The sequence below is a fragment of the Echiichthys vipera genome, assembly GCF_963691815.1.
Source record: "Echiichthys vipera genome assembly, chromosome: 10".
NCBI classification, from domain to species: Eukaryota; Metazoa; Chordata; class Actinopteri; order Perciformes; family Trachinidae; genus Echiichthys; species Echiichthys vipera.
Genome location: NC_139835.1, coordinates 11621487 through 11642327, shown reverse-complemented (window position 1 = coordinate 11642327; position 20841 = coordinate 11621487). Strand labels below are relative to the sequence as shown.

The 20841-nt window shown below is 43.7% G+C and overlaps 1 protein-coding gene across 1 annotated transcript in view; it reads right to left on the bottom strand.

Annotated features, from left to right (window-relative positions):
* Positions 1-20841, bottom strand: part of lrp1bb (low density lipoprotein receptor-related protein 1Bb) — a 287271-nt gene that overhangs the window by 197576 nt on the left and 68854 nt on the right. Inside the window, exon 2 of the mRNA XM_083922252.1 lies at positions 11484-11606. Coding sequence (XP_083778378.1) covers positions 11484-11606 — 123 coding nt within the window. The remainder of the gene's footprint in view (positions 1-11483; positions 11607-20841) is intronic.

Sequence of the window (20841 nt, the reverse complement as noted above, 5' to 3'; positions counted from 1 at the left end):
CTGGGGTTTTAAAGGGGATCTGATTTAATATTGTATATCCATGAAGTTGAAGGACTTGTGCAAAACTAACTACATTACATACTAGTATCCTGCATAAACTGAAGTCCATGTGTAAAATCAGTGTAGTGCTCCTTAAAAACTTTTGCTCCTGTAATTACTCCTCTTAAATATAAATCAATCCTGCATACAGAAGGTAACACCTGTGGAAGCCCAAGATAATTAATCTCGGTATTTAATAAGAGAAGCCCAAGATATTTAAGGTGAACTGATGTATGTAGGGATGAGCAAAACCTACAACAACTTGCTTTATCAACAAAGAATACAAGGAAAGGTTGCAACAGTAATAGGCACAATATCTACTTTTGCCTTTGTAGTCTCTTCTCTATACCGGCTTGGAAATTCACTTGACAAGCCATCAATCTATATTCATACATTGTATACATATATACATTAAAGAGCATGCAAGCAGCTTGGGCTGGTATTATATAGCTGATATGATATATGGTATATGACCTCTTGCATAGTGCAACAGTGTTGTGAACTGTGGTCAATTTATGCATAGATGTCAATGTCAAAACTATAAAGTACTAATTATACCCAATTACTCACACTGATGAGGAACCTGGAGTGAATGTTAATAATTTGTTTTTGTTGCCTTTTTTGAAAATAGACTTGTGACAGTCTCATCATGATTTGCAAAGGCTAATCCAGCTCATCATAACATGAAATTACTGCTCTGTTTATCAATTGAATTAAATTTTTGTCCCAGAAGTGTGTAAAAACAATACCCAAGAGGATGCATGCAACATCCTGTTCTGATGTGAAGGACGACTGAAGGTTTACGTGACTGCAGTTGGATATGCCGAGCAGATTCTTTGCAGCATAATACATCACTTCCACTTGTTCGCTGAATAATACAGCACTCCCAACAAAACCCTATTTTCAACCAGACAGTCTTCGGCTTCATTCTGAAATGATGAGCTGTTTGTTGAGCTGTCCTGCCCTTGGATGTACCATAGTGGATTCTTGTTGGATAAATAATCTATTCAAAGTGCAGTACAAAACACCATAACAACATAACCTATGTAGCATTATGGGGGTTGGCGTGTAATCGTTTCAACTGCTCAACTATGACACAAGTTGCAATTCTGGATCAAGTGTTGGAGTGTATACAAGTATGAGCCCAGCAGCCAGTATGGTGTTATATTATAGACAATGGGTCCATCATGGTTTGAAGTTATACTCTAGTTTGATCAGTGTACTGGACAGAAGGCACATACTATTTTGCTTAACTGAAAAATGTATCACAAGAGATGTATCAATCATCAAGCACACTCCATCATGTAAACATGGCTAAAACAGCCATTCAACATTAATATAAGGTGCTTTTAGGTTTGGGTAAAATCAAATCAAATCAAATCAACCTTTATTTATATGGCGCTTTTCATACAGAAAGTATTGCAAAGTGCCTTACGGAGATGTACAGAAAAAGAGAAACATCAAATAAAATCAGGAGAAGAAAGTTAAAAGAACCCAACCCTCCCACAGTCATGCACAGAGACATACACAAATATATATACCTTCATACACACATTCACACATACACACACAGCCACGCTGACACACAGACACACAGACACACACACTCACACCTACACAAACACTAGCTGTCACTACAGAGACATGGCCGGGCAGCGAGACCTGAGGTACAGAGGAGGCTAGAGGAAGCTACCTTTGGGGGGCCAACCACACTGGGAGAGATCCCAGTCCAAGGTCACAGGGAGCACCGCCACAGAGACCACCCCAACCCGGGTAGACAGGAGGCTCCGCATCAAGGTGCAGAGCCCTCTAGTCGCCCGGGCCGGAACTGTCCACGGGACAGCACCCCCCGCGGCCAGACCAGAAACAACTCCCAAACTGGCAGGCCCCCTGAGGAAACACTGGAGATTAAAAACTGTTGCCTAAAACAGTAAAGGGTTAAAATATGGAGGCTAAAAACACGAGGGACTAAAACATAGAAGCATAAAAGCACAGAGGCTAAAGACATGAACTAGAAAAAAAAAGCATAATAGCATAAGACATGAGACCATAAAAAAATAAATAAATAAATAAATAAAAGCATGAAGGCTAATACACAGAGATTAAAACAGTAAAAAAGGATAAAAAAGTGCTCTGATTAGCACTGCCTAAAATAAATAAATTAAAAGCCTGGTTAAAAAGATGGGTCTTAAGACTCTTTTTAAAAACCTCAGCGGTCTCCGCGACCCTGAGGCTCTCCGGCAGGCTGTTCCACAGTCGGGGCCTATAACAACTGAAAGCCGCCTCCCCATGCTTTTTTTAACTTACCTGTGGTATGGTTAAAAGGCCGGTGCCGGAGGACCTCAGGGTCCGCGGCGGCTGATAGGTTAAAAGACAATCAGATAGGTAAGAAGGCCCAAGACCGTTAAGACACTTAAAAACTAGTAGAAGAACTTTAAAATCAATCCTGAAACGCATGGGGAGCCAATGCAGCGACTTTAAAACTGGTCTTATGTGCTCCCGCCCTCTGGTCCTTGTCAGCACTCATGCAGCTGAGTTTTGTAATAATTGTAGATTCAAAATGCTCTTTTTGGGAAGGCCAGAGAGCAGGGCATTACAGTAGTCTAAACAACAAAAGATAAAAGCATGCATCAGCACCTGGCCTGAAAGAGAAACGGGCGGACTCTGGCTATGTTCTTAAGATGGTAAAAACCTATTTTTGTTATATTTTTGATGGGTGGAATAAAACTAAGCCCAGAGTCAAAAATCACACCCAAATTTTTTACAGATTGTGATAGTTTAAAATTATTTAACTTTGGTAAAAGTTTCTCTTTCTGGCCCTCAGGACCAATGAGTAAAATCTCTGTTTTGTCCTGGTTGAGCTGTAGGAAATCCCCTGCCATCCATGTCTTGATATCTAAAATGCAGTTAAAAAGGACATCAATAGGCCCTGTTTCATCAGGAGACACGGCGATATACAGTTGCGTATCGTCAGCATAACTATGAAAGCTGATGCCGTGCCTCCTGATGACGTCCCTAAGGGGAAGCATGTAAAGATTAAAAAGAGTTGGACCTAAAATTGACCATTGGGGAACACCACACTTTATTTTGTGGGTTTCTGAGGAACATGTATCCATACTTACAAAGAAGTGTCGATCTGTGAGGTAAGAAATTAACCAATTAAGAACAGTACCAGAGAGGCCGACTAGGTTCTCCAGTCTATCTAATAAAATGTGATGGTCTACTGTATCGAAGGCGGCGGTTAGATCCAGTAGTACCAAGACTGTGACTCCTTTGTTATCCGAGTTGCACCTGATGTCAGACAGCTTTTAAATCTTTAAAAGGGCTGTCTCTGTACTGTGGTTCGCCCTGAAACCAGACTGACGCTTCTCAAAAATGTTGTTTGCAATAAAAAAATAATTTACTTGATTGAAAACAAGTTTTTCCAAAATTTTACTCAAAAACGGTAAGTTGGATACAGGCCGATATTATTAACGATGTTGGGATCTAAGTTGCTCTTCTTCTAAAAGCACAACATCAGTGACTTACTGATAACCTTGTCAAATATCATGGGATTTGGTGCCAGATAACCTCAGTGGACTAACTTCAGGGAGACTCTATCCTCAGAGAGATTATCACTGAAAGTTAGAATAATACATTAAATAATCACTTACTAGATAATACAATTAGGGCTGTCAAATAATTTAAAAAAATGTCCTTTGATCTCTGCTGGGCGCGCCGCAGAGGGAAAGAAATGTGCATTGACGACTCTGCAGTCCTCTAACGTGTTGCTCTCACTATCAATTAGCTACTCTGTTTTAACTATGTAAAGCTGAAAAACTGTGCAGTGTTATGTTGGGATTAGGCTATGAAGGCCACTAGTCTGATGTGTGTAGCAGCCTGGTGTCGTTTTCAGGTGATTTAATGAAGGTAAACACAGTGAATGGCCGTGCATAATGCTGTTCTGCTCTGGCCCGGCACTGGCTGGTGAATCTTTTAATTGAAAATTGTCTTTATTGTCATGGTACCAGTACAACGAAGTTCACAGTACAATCCCAGAGTGCAGAAAATAATTTAACATTAAAAGCATCAAAAAGAATAGGCTAGACCTTTAAAAGACACATATAGAACGACAAGCTTACACACCAACACGCACACACACACACACACACACACACACGCACAGGCACACACACACCGTAGCAGCTTAAGGAGACAAAAAAAAGAAACAGTAGATGCAAAGACCCTGAGCATCATGTACCATCATAGGTAAAGGTATTTGCGGTGTTAAACACTGTTATAGCTTTTGGCTAAAAACTGTTCTTAAGTCTATTAGTCCAAGCATTTAGAGACCTGCAACGTCTGTCCGGGTGCAATAATTCAAAGTGTTGGTGGCCTTGCTGCGACAAATCCCCTAGAATGTTTTTAGCCCTACTAAAACAGCGAGAGCTGTACAGTTCTTCCTGGATGGGGAGTGAGCAACCAATGATCTTTTGGGCTGTGTTAACAACCCTTTGGAGGGCTTTCCGGTCAGCCACTGTGCAGCTGGCAAACCACACACATGCAGTAAGTCAGGATGCTTTCTAGAATGACACCAAAAGTTTCTGAGTCAGACATTATTCCTGAGAACTCTCAGGAAGTACAATATCTGTTGTGTTTTCTTGATGGTGGTTATGGTGTTAATGTTCCAAGTTAAGTCCTCCTGTATGTGCACACCGAGAAACCGAAAATCTGTTATCCTTTCGACCTGTTTCCCCCCCGATGAATAGGGGGTTGAGTGTCAGTTTTGGCTTTCTTCCTGAAGTCTATGACCAGCTCCTGGTCTTGGAGACCACATTGACAGCTGCTCCACCTCGTCCCAGTAAGCCAACTCATCTCCCCCAGAGATGATTCCCACAACTGTGGTATCATAAGCAAACTTGATGATGGCATTGCTGGAGTGTGCGGGGGTGCAGTCATGTGTGTAGAGGGTGTAGAGTAGGGGGCTCAGCACACAGCCCTGAGGCGAGCCGATGTTTAGGCTAAGGGCTGTGGAGATGTGGGGGCCTACCTTCACCCTCTGGGAGCGGTCCGACAGGTAGTCCTTGATCCAAAGGCAGACGGGGTTGGATATTCCCAGTTCTAAAAGTTTGGTCATTAGTCTGTTGGGGAGTATGGTGTTAAATGCTGAGCTTAAGTCCACAAATAGGAGCCGCGCATAGCTCCCCTGCTGCTCCAGGTGGGACAAAGCAGCATGGAGAGCTGTGGCGATAGCATCCTCTGTGCACCTGTTGGTTCTGTAGGTAAACCGGTGAGGGTCAAACCTGGGTGGAAGATTTGAGATGATGTGTGTATGTACCAATTTCTCGAAGCACTTCATGATGACTGGGGTAAGTGCTACTGGACGGCAGTCATTAAGCCTGCTGATGGAAGTCTTTTTTGGGATTGGAATGATGGTTGAGAACTCGAGACAGGGAGGGACGGTGCCCTAGGACAGTGACTGGTTGAAAATGGTGGTAAAAACCCCAGCCAGCTGGTCTGCACAGTCCTGGAGCACCTGTCCTGAGATGCCATCCTGTGCTGTGCATCCATTGCTGTGGGCTGAAAGATGTGGTGTGGCTGCATCACCAGCCCTGAAAGCGATGTTTCTCTCCCTGAGCAGGCACTGCACTCCGTTTGTCATCCACGGCTTCCTTTTTGGGTAGACCCGGATGCGTTTTTCCACAGTTACATTGTCTGTGCAGTATTTTATATAGTCCAAGACAGATGTTGTGTACTTCTCCAGATCTTGGTGTTTGAAGATGTCCCAGACTGTTGACTCAAATGAGTCCTGAAGCTGTTCAGAAGCACCTACGGGCCATGTTTTAACAGTTCTGGTTGTGGTAGAAGCACTTTTCCTGCGAGGGGGGTATACTGGTATCAAATGCAGGGTCATGTGGTCTGACTGACCAAGGTGAGGAAGTGGTTTAGCCCTGAAGCCTTATTTAATGTTGGAATAGACCTTGTCCAGTGTGTTGTCTCCCCATGTAGCACATTTAACATGCTGATGGAGTTTGGGGAGTGCAGTCTTTAAATCCACGTGATTAAAGTCCCCAGCAATGATGTGAATAGCCTCAGGAAACAAACTCTGTTGGCTGAGTGCCACGTTGGCATTAGCATCCGGAGGAATGTACACATCTGTTAGTATCACAATGTTGAACTCACAGGGCAGATAAAAGGGCCTGCACTTGACAGTTACATACTCCAGATGTGGCGAGCAGTGGCTGTTTATTGTCCTATTGTCACATAAATGCAAAGCCCCCCTCCGCGGCTCTTACCGGAGACTCAAGTCCTTTCATGCCGGAATGTTGTGCGGCCTGCTAGCTCCAAAGCTGTATCCAGAATGGAAGGATTAAGCCAAGACTCTGTGATGAGTAGCATGCAGCAATCCTTCACAAAGTTGTTGTTTGCAACCAGTAGTCTTAGTTCGTCCATTTTGTTTGCCAGTGATCTTGCGTTTGTGAGGAAGATACTTGGAAGCGGCAGTTTGTGTGGCCACTTCCTTAGCTTTAGCAACAGTCCAGCTCTGCATCCCCGCTTTTTAATTCATGCTGCTTCATTCATTAGGTCGAACAATGTTTTGTCATATGCTTCCTTGCTTCATGTTTACAAAGCTACTATGAATGGTTTTATGTCCAGTAGTTTAGTTCCCCTGATGTAAAATCCTCAGGCCCCCAGGAAGTGTGCTGGGCTTTGAAGCAAATTTGACATAGTGGCCAAAATGGGGAATTGCAACTATCGGTTGTGTCACATGATGCCCTTGTATGGCAAAAGAGAGTGTCAACCAGTGGATAATTTTTCTTGAGTTCCACAACCCCCACAAAATGACCAGCGTTAATATCAGAATGTAATTAATTTGGTCCAACATTTCGAAAGTCCAAAAGAGCTGCACGAATAAATAATTGAATCCCCATTCAAGCTTACTGGAGCGCTAAACTGGAACCAGCTGGCTCGGCTGGCAGGAGTGTCTACTATGGCTGCTCTATGGGCCACACAATGTGGAAGAAGTGCTGATCATCCGGGTATTTTTAGACGCGGTAGTTGAACTTTTTTGGGTTCATGTCCAACTGAGCAGCTTTTTATAAGAAATGAACAGCGCTCTGCCTCAGATGCTGTATCCAGTTCTCTAAATACATCCATGACAATACTGGTATAAAGCATGTCAGGCCCCTTCCATTATCTCTGCTATCTGTTTTGCAAGGATACTGTTTGCTCCACCCAAGACGATTGTATTTCTTTAAACCAATCACAAACATTTGTCCCCCTATCCCAGAATGATAAACTGGTAAACCCAGACCAAACCATAGCAGTGATGGCCTGGCTATGCAAGGCTATATTTTCAGTGATGTATGGGTCAAGGGGCATCATAGAGTGTGACAAATCATATTCAGTTTTTTTCCATAATTAATTAAACAAATGAATGCCCTTTTTTGACAAATCTAACTATAATACAGTAAATTGCATACAAGACACAGTGTTACACATTAGACAAAACAGTGCAAGGGTTTTCCCTGGGTTTTAGAGGGCTTGGGCACAAATGACATTGTACACTTATTTGCATATTTTGGATGTAATCAGTTACGGAACTGCACCGAGAGCGGTAAGCGAAAAGGAGGGGGGCTTGCCATTCTAGTAAACAGCAAATGGTGTAATCCTGATCATATCACCATTAAAGAACAGATCTGTAGCCCGGATGTTGAACTGCTGGCCGTTGGACTCTGTCCATACCGTCTGCCTAGAGAGATCCCACATGTCATCACCGTTGTTTTGTACATCCCTCCCTCTGCAAACCCGACATCTGCCTGCAGCATCATACACACCACCATCTCCAGACTCCAGACTCAACAACCCCGTGCCCTCATCATCATGTCGGGAGACTTTAACCACGTCACCTTGGATAGAGTTCTGCCAATCTTCCAACAGTACCTGAGCTGTCCTACCAGAAAGGAGAGGACTCTGGACCTGATGTATGCTAACATTAAGGATGCATACATCTCCTCTTCTCTCCCCCCTCTGGGCAGGTCAGATCATAGCCTGGTTCACCTCAAACCCTGCTATGTGCCTCTGGTGAAGAGGTAGCCTACGACCACAAGGACTGTGAGGAGGTGGTCTGGGGAGGCTTTTTAGACACTGCAGGGCCGCTGAAGTGACTGACTGGCCTGCACTGGCTAACTGAGTGCAACACAGACTACATTCATTTTTGTGTGGACTGCAATGTCCCAGCTCGGACTGTAACCTGCTACGCTAATAATAAACCCTGGATCACCAAGGACATTAAGAGCCTACTCACACTGTCCTTTTGGCCGCGGCCAAAACCGTTTTTTCAGCTAAAGCCTAGTACCTTTAAGGAGTGTTAGTGCACCCGCTCCGCGCTCAACTGCGGCCAGCGGACCGTCCACGGCCCGCTTGAAAGAGGTGGGCTTTAGCGGAGCCGTTTGCACATGTACGAGCACGAGCGTGCGCACGTGTACGAGCACGAGCACGAGCCCTACGGCAGTAGCGTTATGTCCGCCTGTTCGGACATGTAAATAGAAGGACGGACCATGCGCGGACATTTAACAACAACAACAATGGCGGTGAAAGGTTCACGTTGGTGTGGTGCGGAGGTGGAGTGTTTACTGCAGATTTGGTCGGATGAAAATATTCAAAAACAGTCGACAAGACGCACAAAAACTCTGAGGTCTATGGAAAGATTTGTAAACAAAGCCACACACACGTGATCAATGTGTGTGACGTGTTACGGCGTGATGGCGTATGGACAGCAAGAAGCATTGGCCGGCCCTGGCAGTGTTAGTACAAACGGGGCTGGGGCGCGGGGGGGAGAGGGAGGGGGGACAAGTACCCAAAAGTCCGGGTCGCGGTCCGGGAGGACAGTGTGATTACGCTCTAAGGCCATCCTGAATGAAAAGAAGAAAGCATTCAGAGATGGCAACCTTGAAGAGGTGAGGAGAGTGCAGGGGGTACTGATACTGAAAATCAGGGAGGCTAAAGACAATTATAGGAGAAAGCTGGAGAACAAACTTCAGCGTAACAATATGAGGGACGTGTGCAGTGGCATGAGAACCATCACCGGGTTCCAGAAGACTGGTAGCACAGGGTTGGAGGACCGTGTGGACCAGACCAATGAACGGAACTTATTTTTCAATAAGTTTGATACTGCGGCCCATCCCCCACATGACTCTGCTGCTAGCTGCCCTTCAACGACTGCCACTTTACCTTCCCCTACTCCTTCTTCTTAGGGCGCACTCACACTGTCCTTCCGCACCGGGCCAAAACAGGTTTTGCGGGTAAAGCCTAGTGCACTTGACCAGTGTGAGTGCAACCGCTCCGCACCTAGCTGCGGCCAGCTGGCCGTCCACAGCCCGTTTGAGAGAGGTGGGCTTTTGTAGAGCGTGTTTGCACATGTACGAGCACGAGCGTGCGCACGTGTACGAGCATGATGCCTACGGCGGCTCTCACGTCATTTATGTGCGTCTGTTCGGACATATAAAAAAAAAAAAGGCGGACCATGCGCGGACATTTAACAACAACAACAATGGCGGCGAAAGGTTCACGTTGGTGTGATGCGGAGGTGGAGTGTTTACTGCAGATTTGGTCGATGAAAATATTCAAAAACAGTCGGACAAGACACACAAAAACTCTGAGGTCTATGGAAAGATTTGTAAACAAAGCGACGCATCGCGATGACGTCATCAATGCGTGTGACGTGTTACGACGTGATGGTGTATGGACAGGCAAGAAGCATTTGCGCGAGGCCCAGGCAGTGTGAGTACAAACGGGCTGGGGCGCGGGGGGAGAGGGCAAGTACCCTAAAGCCCAGGGCGCGGTGCGTAAGGACAGTGTGAGTGCGCCCTTACAGACCCCTTACCTTCCCCTAACCACCTCACTTCACACCTACATATTCCACCCCTCCCCCCTGCTCTACATCATGTCTTCCACAACATGATGACCTCAGCCCTCCCCCAACAGACACCTCTACAGTGTCCTTCACGCCTGACCTGATGAGACGACAGTTGACAAGACTCCAGCTGTGTGCCCCCCAGCTGTGTGGAGTAGAGTCTTCAGCCTGAGCCTGCACCTCCAGAGGGTCCCTGTGCTGTGGAAGACATCCTGCCTCGTGCCTGTGCCAAAGACGCCGCATCCCAGTGGCCCTCAGGACTACAGACAGGTGGCCCCTGACGTCCCACATCATGAAGACCATGGAGAGACTCGTCGTGGAGCAGCTAAGGCCTATGGTCAGGCCCTTCACTGATCCACTACAGTTTGCTTACTAGCCCCGCCTTGGAGTTAAGGACTGCATCACTTACCTGCTAAACAGAGTCTACAGTCATCTGGACAAGCCTGCGAGAACTGTGAGAGTCATGTTCTTTGACTTCAACAGTGCATTCAACACCACCCGTCCGGCTCTATTGGGTGAGAAGATGGCTGCGATGCAGGTGGAGACCTCAATCGTGTCCTGGATTGTGGATTACCTGATGGGCAGACCACAGTATGTACGCCTACAGAACTGTGTGTCTGACAGGGTGGTCAGCAACACTGGGGTCGCACAGGGGACTGTCCTTTCTCCCTTGCTCTTCACCTCAAACTTTAACTCCTGCCACCTTCAGAAGTTTTCTGATGACTCAGCAATAGTTGGCTGCATTGGAAAGGGCGGTGAAATTGAATACAGGACTGTTGTGGGCAACTTTGTCACTTGAGTGAGCTGAGTCATCTGCAGCTCAACGTGACCAAAACAAAGGAGCTCATAGTGGATCTGAGGAGGGTGAAAACACTTTTGACCCCTGTCTCCATCCACAGGTCCCTGTGGACACTGTAGAGGAGTGTCTGGGGGTGTACTTCAATAATATGTTGAACTGGACTAGAAATGCCGAAGCTGTCTACAAAAAGGGCCAAAGTTGACTCTTCTTCCTGAGGAGGCTGAGGTCCTTTAACATCTGGGGGGCAGTGGGGCAGTGGGCTTAAGGTTGTAGACACCAACAGACTGAACAAACTGATCAGGAGGGCCGCTGATGTCGTGGGGGAGGAACTGGACACCCTGACGACCGTGGCAGAGAGGAGGATGCTGTCCAGGCTCCGGTCTATCCTGGACAATGTCTCCCACCCTCTCTACGACACACTGGCCCAGCAGAGAAGTACCTCCAGCAGACACCTCGCACCCAGATGCACAGAGGGCCACAGGGAATCTTTCCTGCCTGTGGTCATTTAACTATACAACACATCCCTAGGAGAGTCTGTCACTCCCTCTATGACTTCTAACATCTTTTAAGCCTTTAGGAAGGGGCCATGTTTGATACTGAAAAGGACATTTTTGGTGGAACATCGCTTAATGCATGTTAACACGAGTTCTTATACTATAAAAGTGACACTTGCTGACAAATTAGGCACTGTGGCTGAATTCCATGTGACAGTTTTGCATTAGTGAGTAATGGATGGAATGAGTGACTTACAATTTGTACCAGTTTCATCTGAGTCGTCGGGGCAGTCGGGCTCGCCATCACAGAGCCAGGCCTCAGGGATGCAGGTTTCCTTGTCATGACAGTGAAACTCCCCTACATCGCACAAGATAGCTTCTGGATGGCATGAAGAAAGTGTGGAGAAAGAGACAGAAAAGATGCAGCATGAGGTGATGATAGTGAATTAGTGGATCACATGTTTGCCTAGAAAACATGTACACTTGAACATGAGTGTGAGTGGAGAGGACGTGGTTTCACTTGCACTTTCTTTAGAATCACATGCAGTAAATGGATCTGGTGAGGAGGTATTGATGTAAGCAAAATTATCATTATTATATTATCATCAATGGAAGCATGAAGCTGAATAAAGCTCTAAGCTAGAGCCGATGTTTTCAAAGAAGCTGCAGCTCTATAGTGACATTTTTAAAGGCTGACAATCAATATAATACTCTGTGTCCTTTTGTCAGTGGCATGTCTTTTGCAAACCACAATTCTAAGGAGGCCATACTTTTTTTTTTACTCAAGATTATATGCTACCAAAAGAGGCAGACACAGATGCTGCCCAGCATTGTGATTTTGACAGCTACTCTCCTCTAACAAAGACATGATGTCCTTCGTGCCTTAGCAAACTATCAAAAGCTGTTTGGCAAGTTTGTTCTTATCTTTTTGCCTCCTTGGTGTTGTGGTTTTTTTATGGTGGAACTGGGGAAGTTCAAAGAAAGCCCAGTCAACTAAAAAGTCATCATAGCCTTTCAATAGAGCAAGTATCCGTCAAAGCGTTGACATGTTTCCTGCCGGTAGCTGTCAGAGACTCAGCTCCATCATTCTACAAAATCACACCAGCTTTTGCTAAAGATTTGGCACCACAATGTGACCCGCCGCTATTTCTCCTCAGCGTCAAGCACAAACGGTAATTTGTTTCTAAGCTTAACCCACAGACAATCAGACAGGCTCTGACTCCCACTCACTCTCTCTATCTCCATCTTTTTCCCAGTGTGTTCCTAACCCATTAGTAGTGGGAGTGGAGAAAGTGGGGGATCAGGTCTGCAGCGTTTGAACAGTTAGAGCAATAATTCAACGCACCGCTGCTCCCTGCCCCGTCACCCTCCAGCAAATTCACTACCCAGGGACAAATCTGAAAAGGTCAAACATCTCATCCATTCTAACTCTCCTATTCCCACTGATGCAATATATCTGAAATCTTACCATTTAAATCAAGGTCTCTTTTGAAATATTCAAAGCCCTCTCTTTTTTTAGGTTTTAAAGAGAGCATTCTTAAAATTGCACACCAAAGCCCATCAACCCTATTACGAAAAAATAATTAAAATGCATGTACTGTTGAGCGGGGAAAGGGGTATCTCAAGGTAGCCTAATGCATGCAGGGAATAAACTCAGGATCATTATTCTGCCTCTAAACAGCAGAACAACACCAACATTAAAAAAGGGATGTGCCAAATATTTCTCAAAAAACTTGCTTCAAAACATACTATTTTTATGCTTAGCCAAGATATTTGGCTCCAGTCAAATGTGCTTCTTTAACAATCATCAAGCAACACAATATTGTGAGCTTCTGCAAAACGTGCTTTCAACCTTGTTGCATACTGATTATTACCGCAATAACTAGTAATGCAGCACCAGTATTTAATAATGCGATGGACTGTGCATGATTTGACAGGTAAGTGGTAAAATACAATTGCTGTCACCCATGATGTGTCATCTATTACTACCCATAACTACTAATTCAGATTTAAAAGCCAGATAATGAATCTTCGCACTTTTTAAACGCATAATGGCTGTGGCACATAACAGCTGAGCTGCATATGAGCTGAATATGTCAACTTCTTTATAAACATTCTTTCTAAAAAAGATAGCAAGACATCAATAAACACATGCTGGGCTTGAGGTCGGCAGAGGCATACTCAGCTTGCTGAAGTTTCTAAAGGGATATCTTCTATTCCTTTAAACCTGAATTGATTGCAATTGAAAAGCAGAGGATCGGTAGCAGAAGAGCAATTTCCTCAGCTAGCAATGGAAGTCATGAAAGAAAATGCCCCTGGACCTCAGAGCAGCCAAGTTACCTATTGATGTTCTGCCTCCTTTCATGCCACTTCACCTTGAAAGCTAAAGGGCCAAATCTGAGGCAACTAAATGACCTCTTAGGTCAATTCATCTTTCTCTTTTGGTACACCAAACAGCCTCTCCTTGACTGCGGCTGCACCGTTGCTGTACGATGACAATAATGGGGCAAAGGGGACGGAGGGAAATTACCTGCTCTACTGTTCTTTTGCTCCTCTTCCATATGCCACTGTATTTGCATGAGAAAGATACATAAAGACATAGTATTACACAGCATTATGTATTTTGAAGATAATTATGCAGTATACAAACATCAAATGAGGGGTGATGGCAGGAATAGCGAATAGAAAAAAAGGCAGCAGTCGCCTCTAGTGAGTGACAAAAACAAACTAGTCACATTACCATAACAGTGGGAAACACAGCGGTACTCAGCCTGGCACATTATCATGAGCTTCATTCTTGTCACCCAACAGCCACAACTGGCACAAGATTGTGGCTCATTAAAACCATTGAGCCTTGGGAATGTGCCAGATTTTCAGTGGCATAAAGAGTTTTTTGGAGCCAGGAAACCAGGGAAGATGGTTTGCTAACCTGCTGAAGCAAGCCAGTACTCCTTGTAGCATATATTTTGATTAAGTTTGCTTTGCTTGAGATGAGGTATATATTCTGTAGTGTTGACCCATTTACTAAATACATCGGGTATACTGCATGAGCACTTAAACAGCACAACAAATCTCTTTATCCTGCATTTTGCAATTACAGCACCACTCTCCTATTTGCTCAGTCCTATTAAACTCTGAATTACATGAGAGCTTAGGTCTTCATTTATCTTTCTAAACAATATTATATTCCAATGAGGTAAGCTACAAACCACTAAGGCATTACAATCCCCTGAATTGCATCACACACACAGTTCACAATATGGTACAGTGGATAAGTCGTAAGCCACAGGCCTATTCAAACAAGACCGGTTTTATAAAAGCAGCAGTGTAGTACACAGCTCAAAATGGTGAATTAAAGGTTAGCTGTATTGAACAGCTGAAAAAAGCTGATCTGAGAATATTCCTCACTCATGCAGGCCTATCTTACACTTGCAGGTTGAGAAGGAGCTGCTTCTATGTGAAGCTATTTGTAGCTCTACATTGTGCCTCTACGTTGAAAGCTGTGTACCATTTTGTCAGGGCATTGATAGTCCATTACACCTATGTTGCATTCAGTGTACTCAAGGTCACTCAACAACCAGTGTGGGAGAAAAGGGAAAATAGTGGTTAAATATAATCAAAATTATCCTATTAACAAGGGTAGAAGCAACAATATTTTGGCCACATCCGCCATTGCACCAAATGTGAGGATAACGTCGCTCACTCTTATGTTACAAACCAAAAACTCAATTTCCTGTGTCTACACAGCAACACTGAAACAGATTTTCTAAAAATCTTCACTCTAGCAGAGTTTTCCAAAAGATCCATTTTGTAGGTGCAACCACATTCCACACATGATAGTTCATTTCTGGAATAATTTTAACTACCAGTTTGATCAAGAGACGACCTCAACTGAACAAACAAAGGCCGAAAGCCTGTCTGGTCATAAACAAAGGGAATATGGACGACATCCAGGTCACCCCCTCCCCCACAAAGTTTGCACTCAGGTGTGAACTTTCCAAAGGACCCAAACTGTCAGCTACAGTTGGTTGACCTGACTCTTGGCTGATGACATCACCACCTCTTTAAAACTGGAGAGTGCCATTCACTCTTTCTCTTACTCTTGCTTGCTTACTCCTGGATCCTTCTCCTCTGGAGCTTGCTGCCCGAACCTTTCATCATCCAGGGACCAGCTACCAGCTGCCCCTAGACCTTGAATATGGCCTGCATGGAGTAGGACCATCAGCCAGGTTAACCATAACTGCTCACAAGGACCATCTGATAAGAGCAGAGTGATTTGATTCCTCTTTTGCTTAAGAGCAACACGACAAGGACAAACCTTCTTCAACCTGGTCACAAGGACCAGGCACTGGAATCAAAAGCAACACAAGTTCCTCCTTCCATGGACTGGTTACTAAACTGCAGCTGGGCATAAATTACATGTTACGAGACTTTACTTGAACGGCTAAGCACAGGACTATAACCATGTTATATGACTGATGTTTTAAGGATGATTATGGTGTGATTGTGTGATTAAGTTGAGGATGTTTATGTTAGCAATGCTTCACACAAACACACAGTCTCTGTATGCTTACTAAGACTATTTAAGCTATAACTGTATCTACACAGACTAGACACACATAACTTGCATTTGGCCTAAACACACATTTAGAAAATTCAAACAGCCCGCCTGTTTCTTTGTTGTTCACACATCTGGGCAGGTACAAAGGCATTTGTGGTGAATGATAAATTGTTTCTTCAGACAAAATAGAGTTGGTTTGTTTACATTTTAATTAAGCTGCTTTATTTTGGGGTTTTAGTGAAGGTGGGTCATTTTGACCTGGAGGACACAGGGTGTATAAAGAATATGAGGACATCAGCATGCCACAGCATAAGTTGCTGCTTAACTGCTGTCAATGCTGCCACAACTCCCTCCTCCACCCAGACATCCTCCTACAGTAATGTGTAATTTTGTCTTGTTGATTTAACTAAGATTTAATGTTCATATGTGTTTATTTTGGGGGATACATTCTCCCAGCAGAATTATCGTCTGCTTCATAGAATACTCCCTCAAAGAGCAGAGCATTTTCCACCAAATCTATCTATATAACCACTTGCAAACACAGTGGCCTCGAAGGGTAAAGCACAACAGCCTAAGAGAAAACACATTTGTTTTGAGTATATATAGTATATCACTGATGTTATGCTCACCTACAGTATGTAAAACCCAAAAGCATGTGACAAATTTACCCTCATTCTCTTAGGTCTTCTTTGAAAGGTATTTTGGGAAATGTGTGAAATGACTATCTGAAGTAGATGTAGACAGGGTGAGTGGAGAGAAAGTTGGTGCTCCAAAAAAAGGAAATCAAAATGCTTCAAAACAAAATAACTCAGCAAAAGCACAGATGTCAGACTGATGATATATAACAGTCTGCATATATGAGGGTGGAATATTCTGCTCAAAGATACATGGATTGTGTAACATAAATCAAACATATGGGTTAAAAATGCATCACATATAAATGTTTCACAAGTTATTGAGGCCAAGTGTGCCGAGGCAGAAAAATTCAAATGAACTCGGAGAATTTCTGTGTGCCGAAGAAACGCAATAGAAGCCTACCTACATCCACATATGCAGATTAGTGATTTTAAACCCATCTCCCACTGTCAGAGCAGACTTAGTGTCCTGGCCAGCTGCAGGTCATATGCATTATGGATGAGCATAGGGCCATGAGCCAAACTAAGCAGGTTATTAAGTATAACAACAGTATAATGTGGTCTCTCCCTTAATCTTCATATCTTTAATCTGCCTCAAGATGCATTGTCGTGCCATGCATCCCAATATTGCCTCACACCTGCATAATGAATCTTTATTACAACCGTATCTCTAGAAGTGACATGTGCCATGTGGTATTTAGACTTAAATGCCATCCACGTCAAGTCTGATCAGAATATGAAGACTAGAGAGAGAACCGTGACTCTGCTGACTGATGAACGATTTGAGAATGTCACAGCACTTCTGGACGCAGGCTCACAGTTACACGTGCACGTCATTTTTGGCTACACTCCCACATCTCTTTCTCCTAGATCCTGGAAAAACTTTGAAAAAAACTAATACTTAGAAATCACTAAGCCAACTTGAGTTATGTGTTAGAAAGGAGAGAGATAAAATAATGATGCACTAAAAGAGAGAAGTAATTTTATTCACAGAATCGGAGGTATAACTGGCTCTGGGAAACACCCGCTTGTACCCGGGGCCATCCCCCATGGCAACGCTGAACAACTCTTCATTCTAGCCAGGAAATGGGTTAGGAATCAATGCTGTAAGACTTTGGGGCCTTCATTAGATGCTGCCTGACCTACACCACAGAGCAAGGTCACTTTTTGTTTCCTCTACAACAGCAGGGGCATGTCAACAAATTATTAAAAGGGAGCACCACATGAAAAGTTTCAGAAGACAATGGTAGAATGGCCTCCTGCTCCTTGGCATAAATCCCTGCACCAGTAAACAATGAATGATTCATAAGACAGATCTGCAGCTGTGTGCTGTTTACTGCCCTTTTACTCCACATGCAAGGATTTCTAAAGTCCTCTAGTGTGCTCTTGAGCCAAGTGTGTCCACACCTGATCAGATTAAGGTGCCAAGTTAATGTGCAGCTCTTAATTGGATCAGATGTGAAAGAAGGAGTCTGCAGCAAAAACATGCAGTACAAGTGGGTCTTGAGGACTGGGCTAATAGACAGTGCTATTGAGCATATTCAAAAATAATCATCAGGTGGATTAGCATGTTGGTTGCTCAGAAGGCAGTGAGAAGTAATCTTATGAAATGTAATAACGTAGAGGATTCTTTTAGTTTTTTCACCCAAGCTCTTAATTTCTTAGCATTTGCCAATTTGAGTTCAGCAGTCAAGAAACACATACACAGGCAATTCCAAAGTGGGATCAAAGCACAACATTCACACTGCAGTTACACATGTTTAAATAGCCACATTTCCTTTTCATACTTTTTTCACATTGCTCAAAACTACCTTGTTCTGAAGAACATCATGTAAGTACCTTTGAGCGACAGCAGTTTCCTTGGTCTGCTTGTTGGCATAGTATGCCAACATTCAGACTCATATGGACCTATACGTTTATAATTAACCATACACAAGCCATAGCAGATATACCCCACTTTAGCAGTTCATCGTACTAGCGGGGACCTATAACCAAGTTTGTCAAACACTGCTGATCTAGATATGAGCCAGCTGGGAGTATGGGTATAAGATAAGGGTGATAAAAAATTAAATACAAAAAGAAAACCCATTGCTTTCAACCCCTTCCCAAGGTCCCACTTGGTACAGTCCACATTGCCAACAGGATGTTAAATCTGCAACAGTTTCTGGGTTGAAAGGCACATTTCCTCAAAATGGGGTGCAACAGGCATTGAGTACATCTTTTCTCTTTTGGTGGATGTGTCAGAGGTGTGACCCATTGCGTATATAAACCCCATCGTATTAAAAAAGACAGTAACGTTTCTGTTTAAATAAACGTTTTGCTACTGAACGAGCCTCTGATAGAGCAAAGAGCATCCATGTGCAGGCGTTTATGAGAGCACCATCCTCAACCTGGGGCCTGTTTCACAAAGCAGGTTTAGTGAAAACTCTGAGTCTGTTAACCCTGAAATGAGGGAAACTCTGAGTTTTCCGTTTCACAAAGGGAGGTAACTCAAACCAGAGACAGAGGGGTAACTCTAGCCTGTTTCACAAAGGGAGGTAACTTAACCTCTCGGTCAGTTACCATGGTAACATGCTCTCTGAAACTAACCTGGTCGGGACCAGGTTTTTCTCAGAAAACCTTGAGTTTCTCTCTGTCTCCGCCCTCTTTCAGCCACACACGGTGTTTCATTTCCTCATTCATTCAGTCAGCGGGCGAGTTTTGGCGAAGTATATCTGCTATAGTTCCGTCTATTTTTTCAGAAAATCACTGCAAACATCAGACATTAGAAGTTATATTAGGTGGCGACTATTTCACTACCATGGCGTGTCCTTCTGATAACAATCCCGTGGATGAAGCTGCAGCATTACTGCACAGAGAATGAAATGTTCGTCAGGAGATGATTATCAGACTATTGATTATAGATGTTCTTGCATTTCCAGGCAATTCTCTGTTTGAGCCGTACCGTTTCATATCACAGCAGATATTCTGTGTTGCGCTGCGTTTTTTTGCAAACGGGAGTTTTTGTATACAATGTATAAAAGTCATTCAGTAGGCCTACATTAGAAGTTATATTAGGTGGTGAATATTTACACTACCATGGCGTGTCATTTTGATAACGATCCCGTGAATGAAGGTGACGCATTTCGCAAAGAGAATTAAATATTCGTCGGGAGATGGTTATCAGACCGCGCATAGACGTCCTTAATATGCTGCAGCCATAATTACAAAATGAATGAAATGGATCTTTTGAGCAAGTTGAATGTATTTGACTCAGCGTTTCTAAATATAATTCCAGCTTTTCTTGCAATTCATAGGTTCAAAAGTGTGTGCTTTTAGTTGGGTTACCGGTATATAAAATACTCCTATATAGCCTTCTGATCCAGAATATCACCTATAATGCGAGGGGGCTGAATACGGCACAACACCGTTTCATGTCACAGTCCATCTCACCCCTCCTTACATTTCCAACATTAACAACCAGTAATGCTCTTATATCACAGCAGATATTGTGTGTTGCGCTGCGTTTTTTTTGCAAATGGGAGTTTTTTATACAACATTGATATGTTGTATAAAAAACAGCCACTTACGGTAATATTTACTTTACGATGTAAAACCTGCTCAAAATGAGGCGTCACCATGAGACTGTGCTGAGGTTTTACCTGTTTGAAAAATGTTTTTATGTTTCATCTTAAGCTGCGCTTCTCCCCCGCGGGGTTGCACTTAAATGAAATAAATTAATAGGCTCCCACTCATGCAGTTCCCCCTGTGATATTACTGTGATTGCAACTGGACTACATTTAAACTTATGCACTGACCCGAGCAGCAATGTTCTCCTGCACCGTCTCCCTCTCTTTTGCTGCTGCAGCGGTGTAAACCTGCTCAAACTCTCCGTATGAGCGCATTAATATTTCCATTTCCAGTTGTAGCGTAGCCCTTCGCTTCCCCGTTGCCATGGTGACTCGTCGAATCAGGGCTCCATTGATGCTGTCTTTTTTTACTTGTGGTGCACGCGCTTAACTCCAGGTCAAACTACTCTGAGTTGATCAACCTAACGCAAATCTGCTGTTCTGGAACCGAAAACTCAGAGTTTCCTATCTCAGAGTAGATCAACTCAGAGTTCCGGGTTAGACTCAGAGTTTTTTGAACCTGCTTTGTGAAACAGGCCCCAGGAAGTGGACCTCAGAGAGAAAAATGATTGGAAATCAAAGCTAAGAGGAAATAATAAACAAATACTTGAATACCTATTAACTGATATAAATGTATTTATCAAATGAACTGGACCACACATTTAGATTATAAACACACGTCACATATCCCAAAACCAAATATTCAGCTAAACTAATTTTTACCAGTGCCTAAGAAATACTCTTATCTGTCAGGGAAATACAAATAGTTGACTGACATTAACATTTATTCTTTAGCATTACATCCCATGA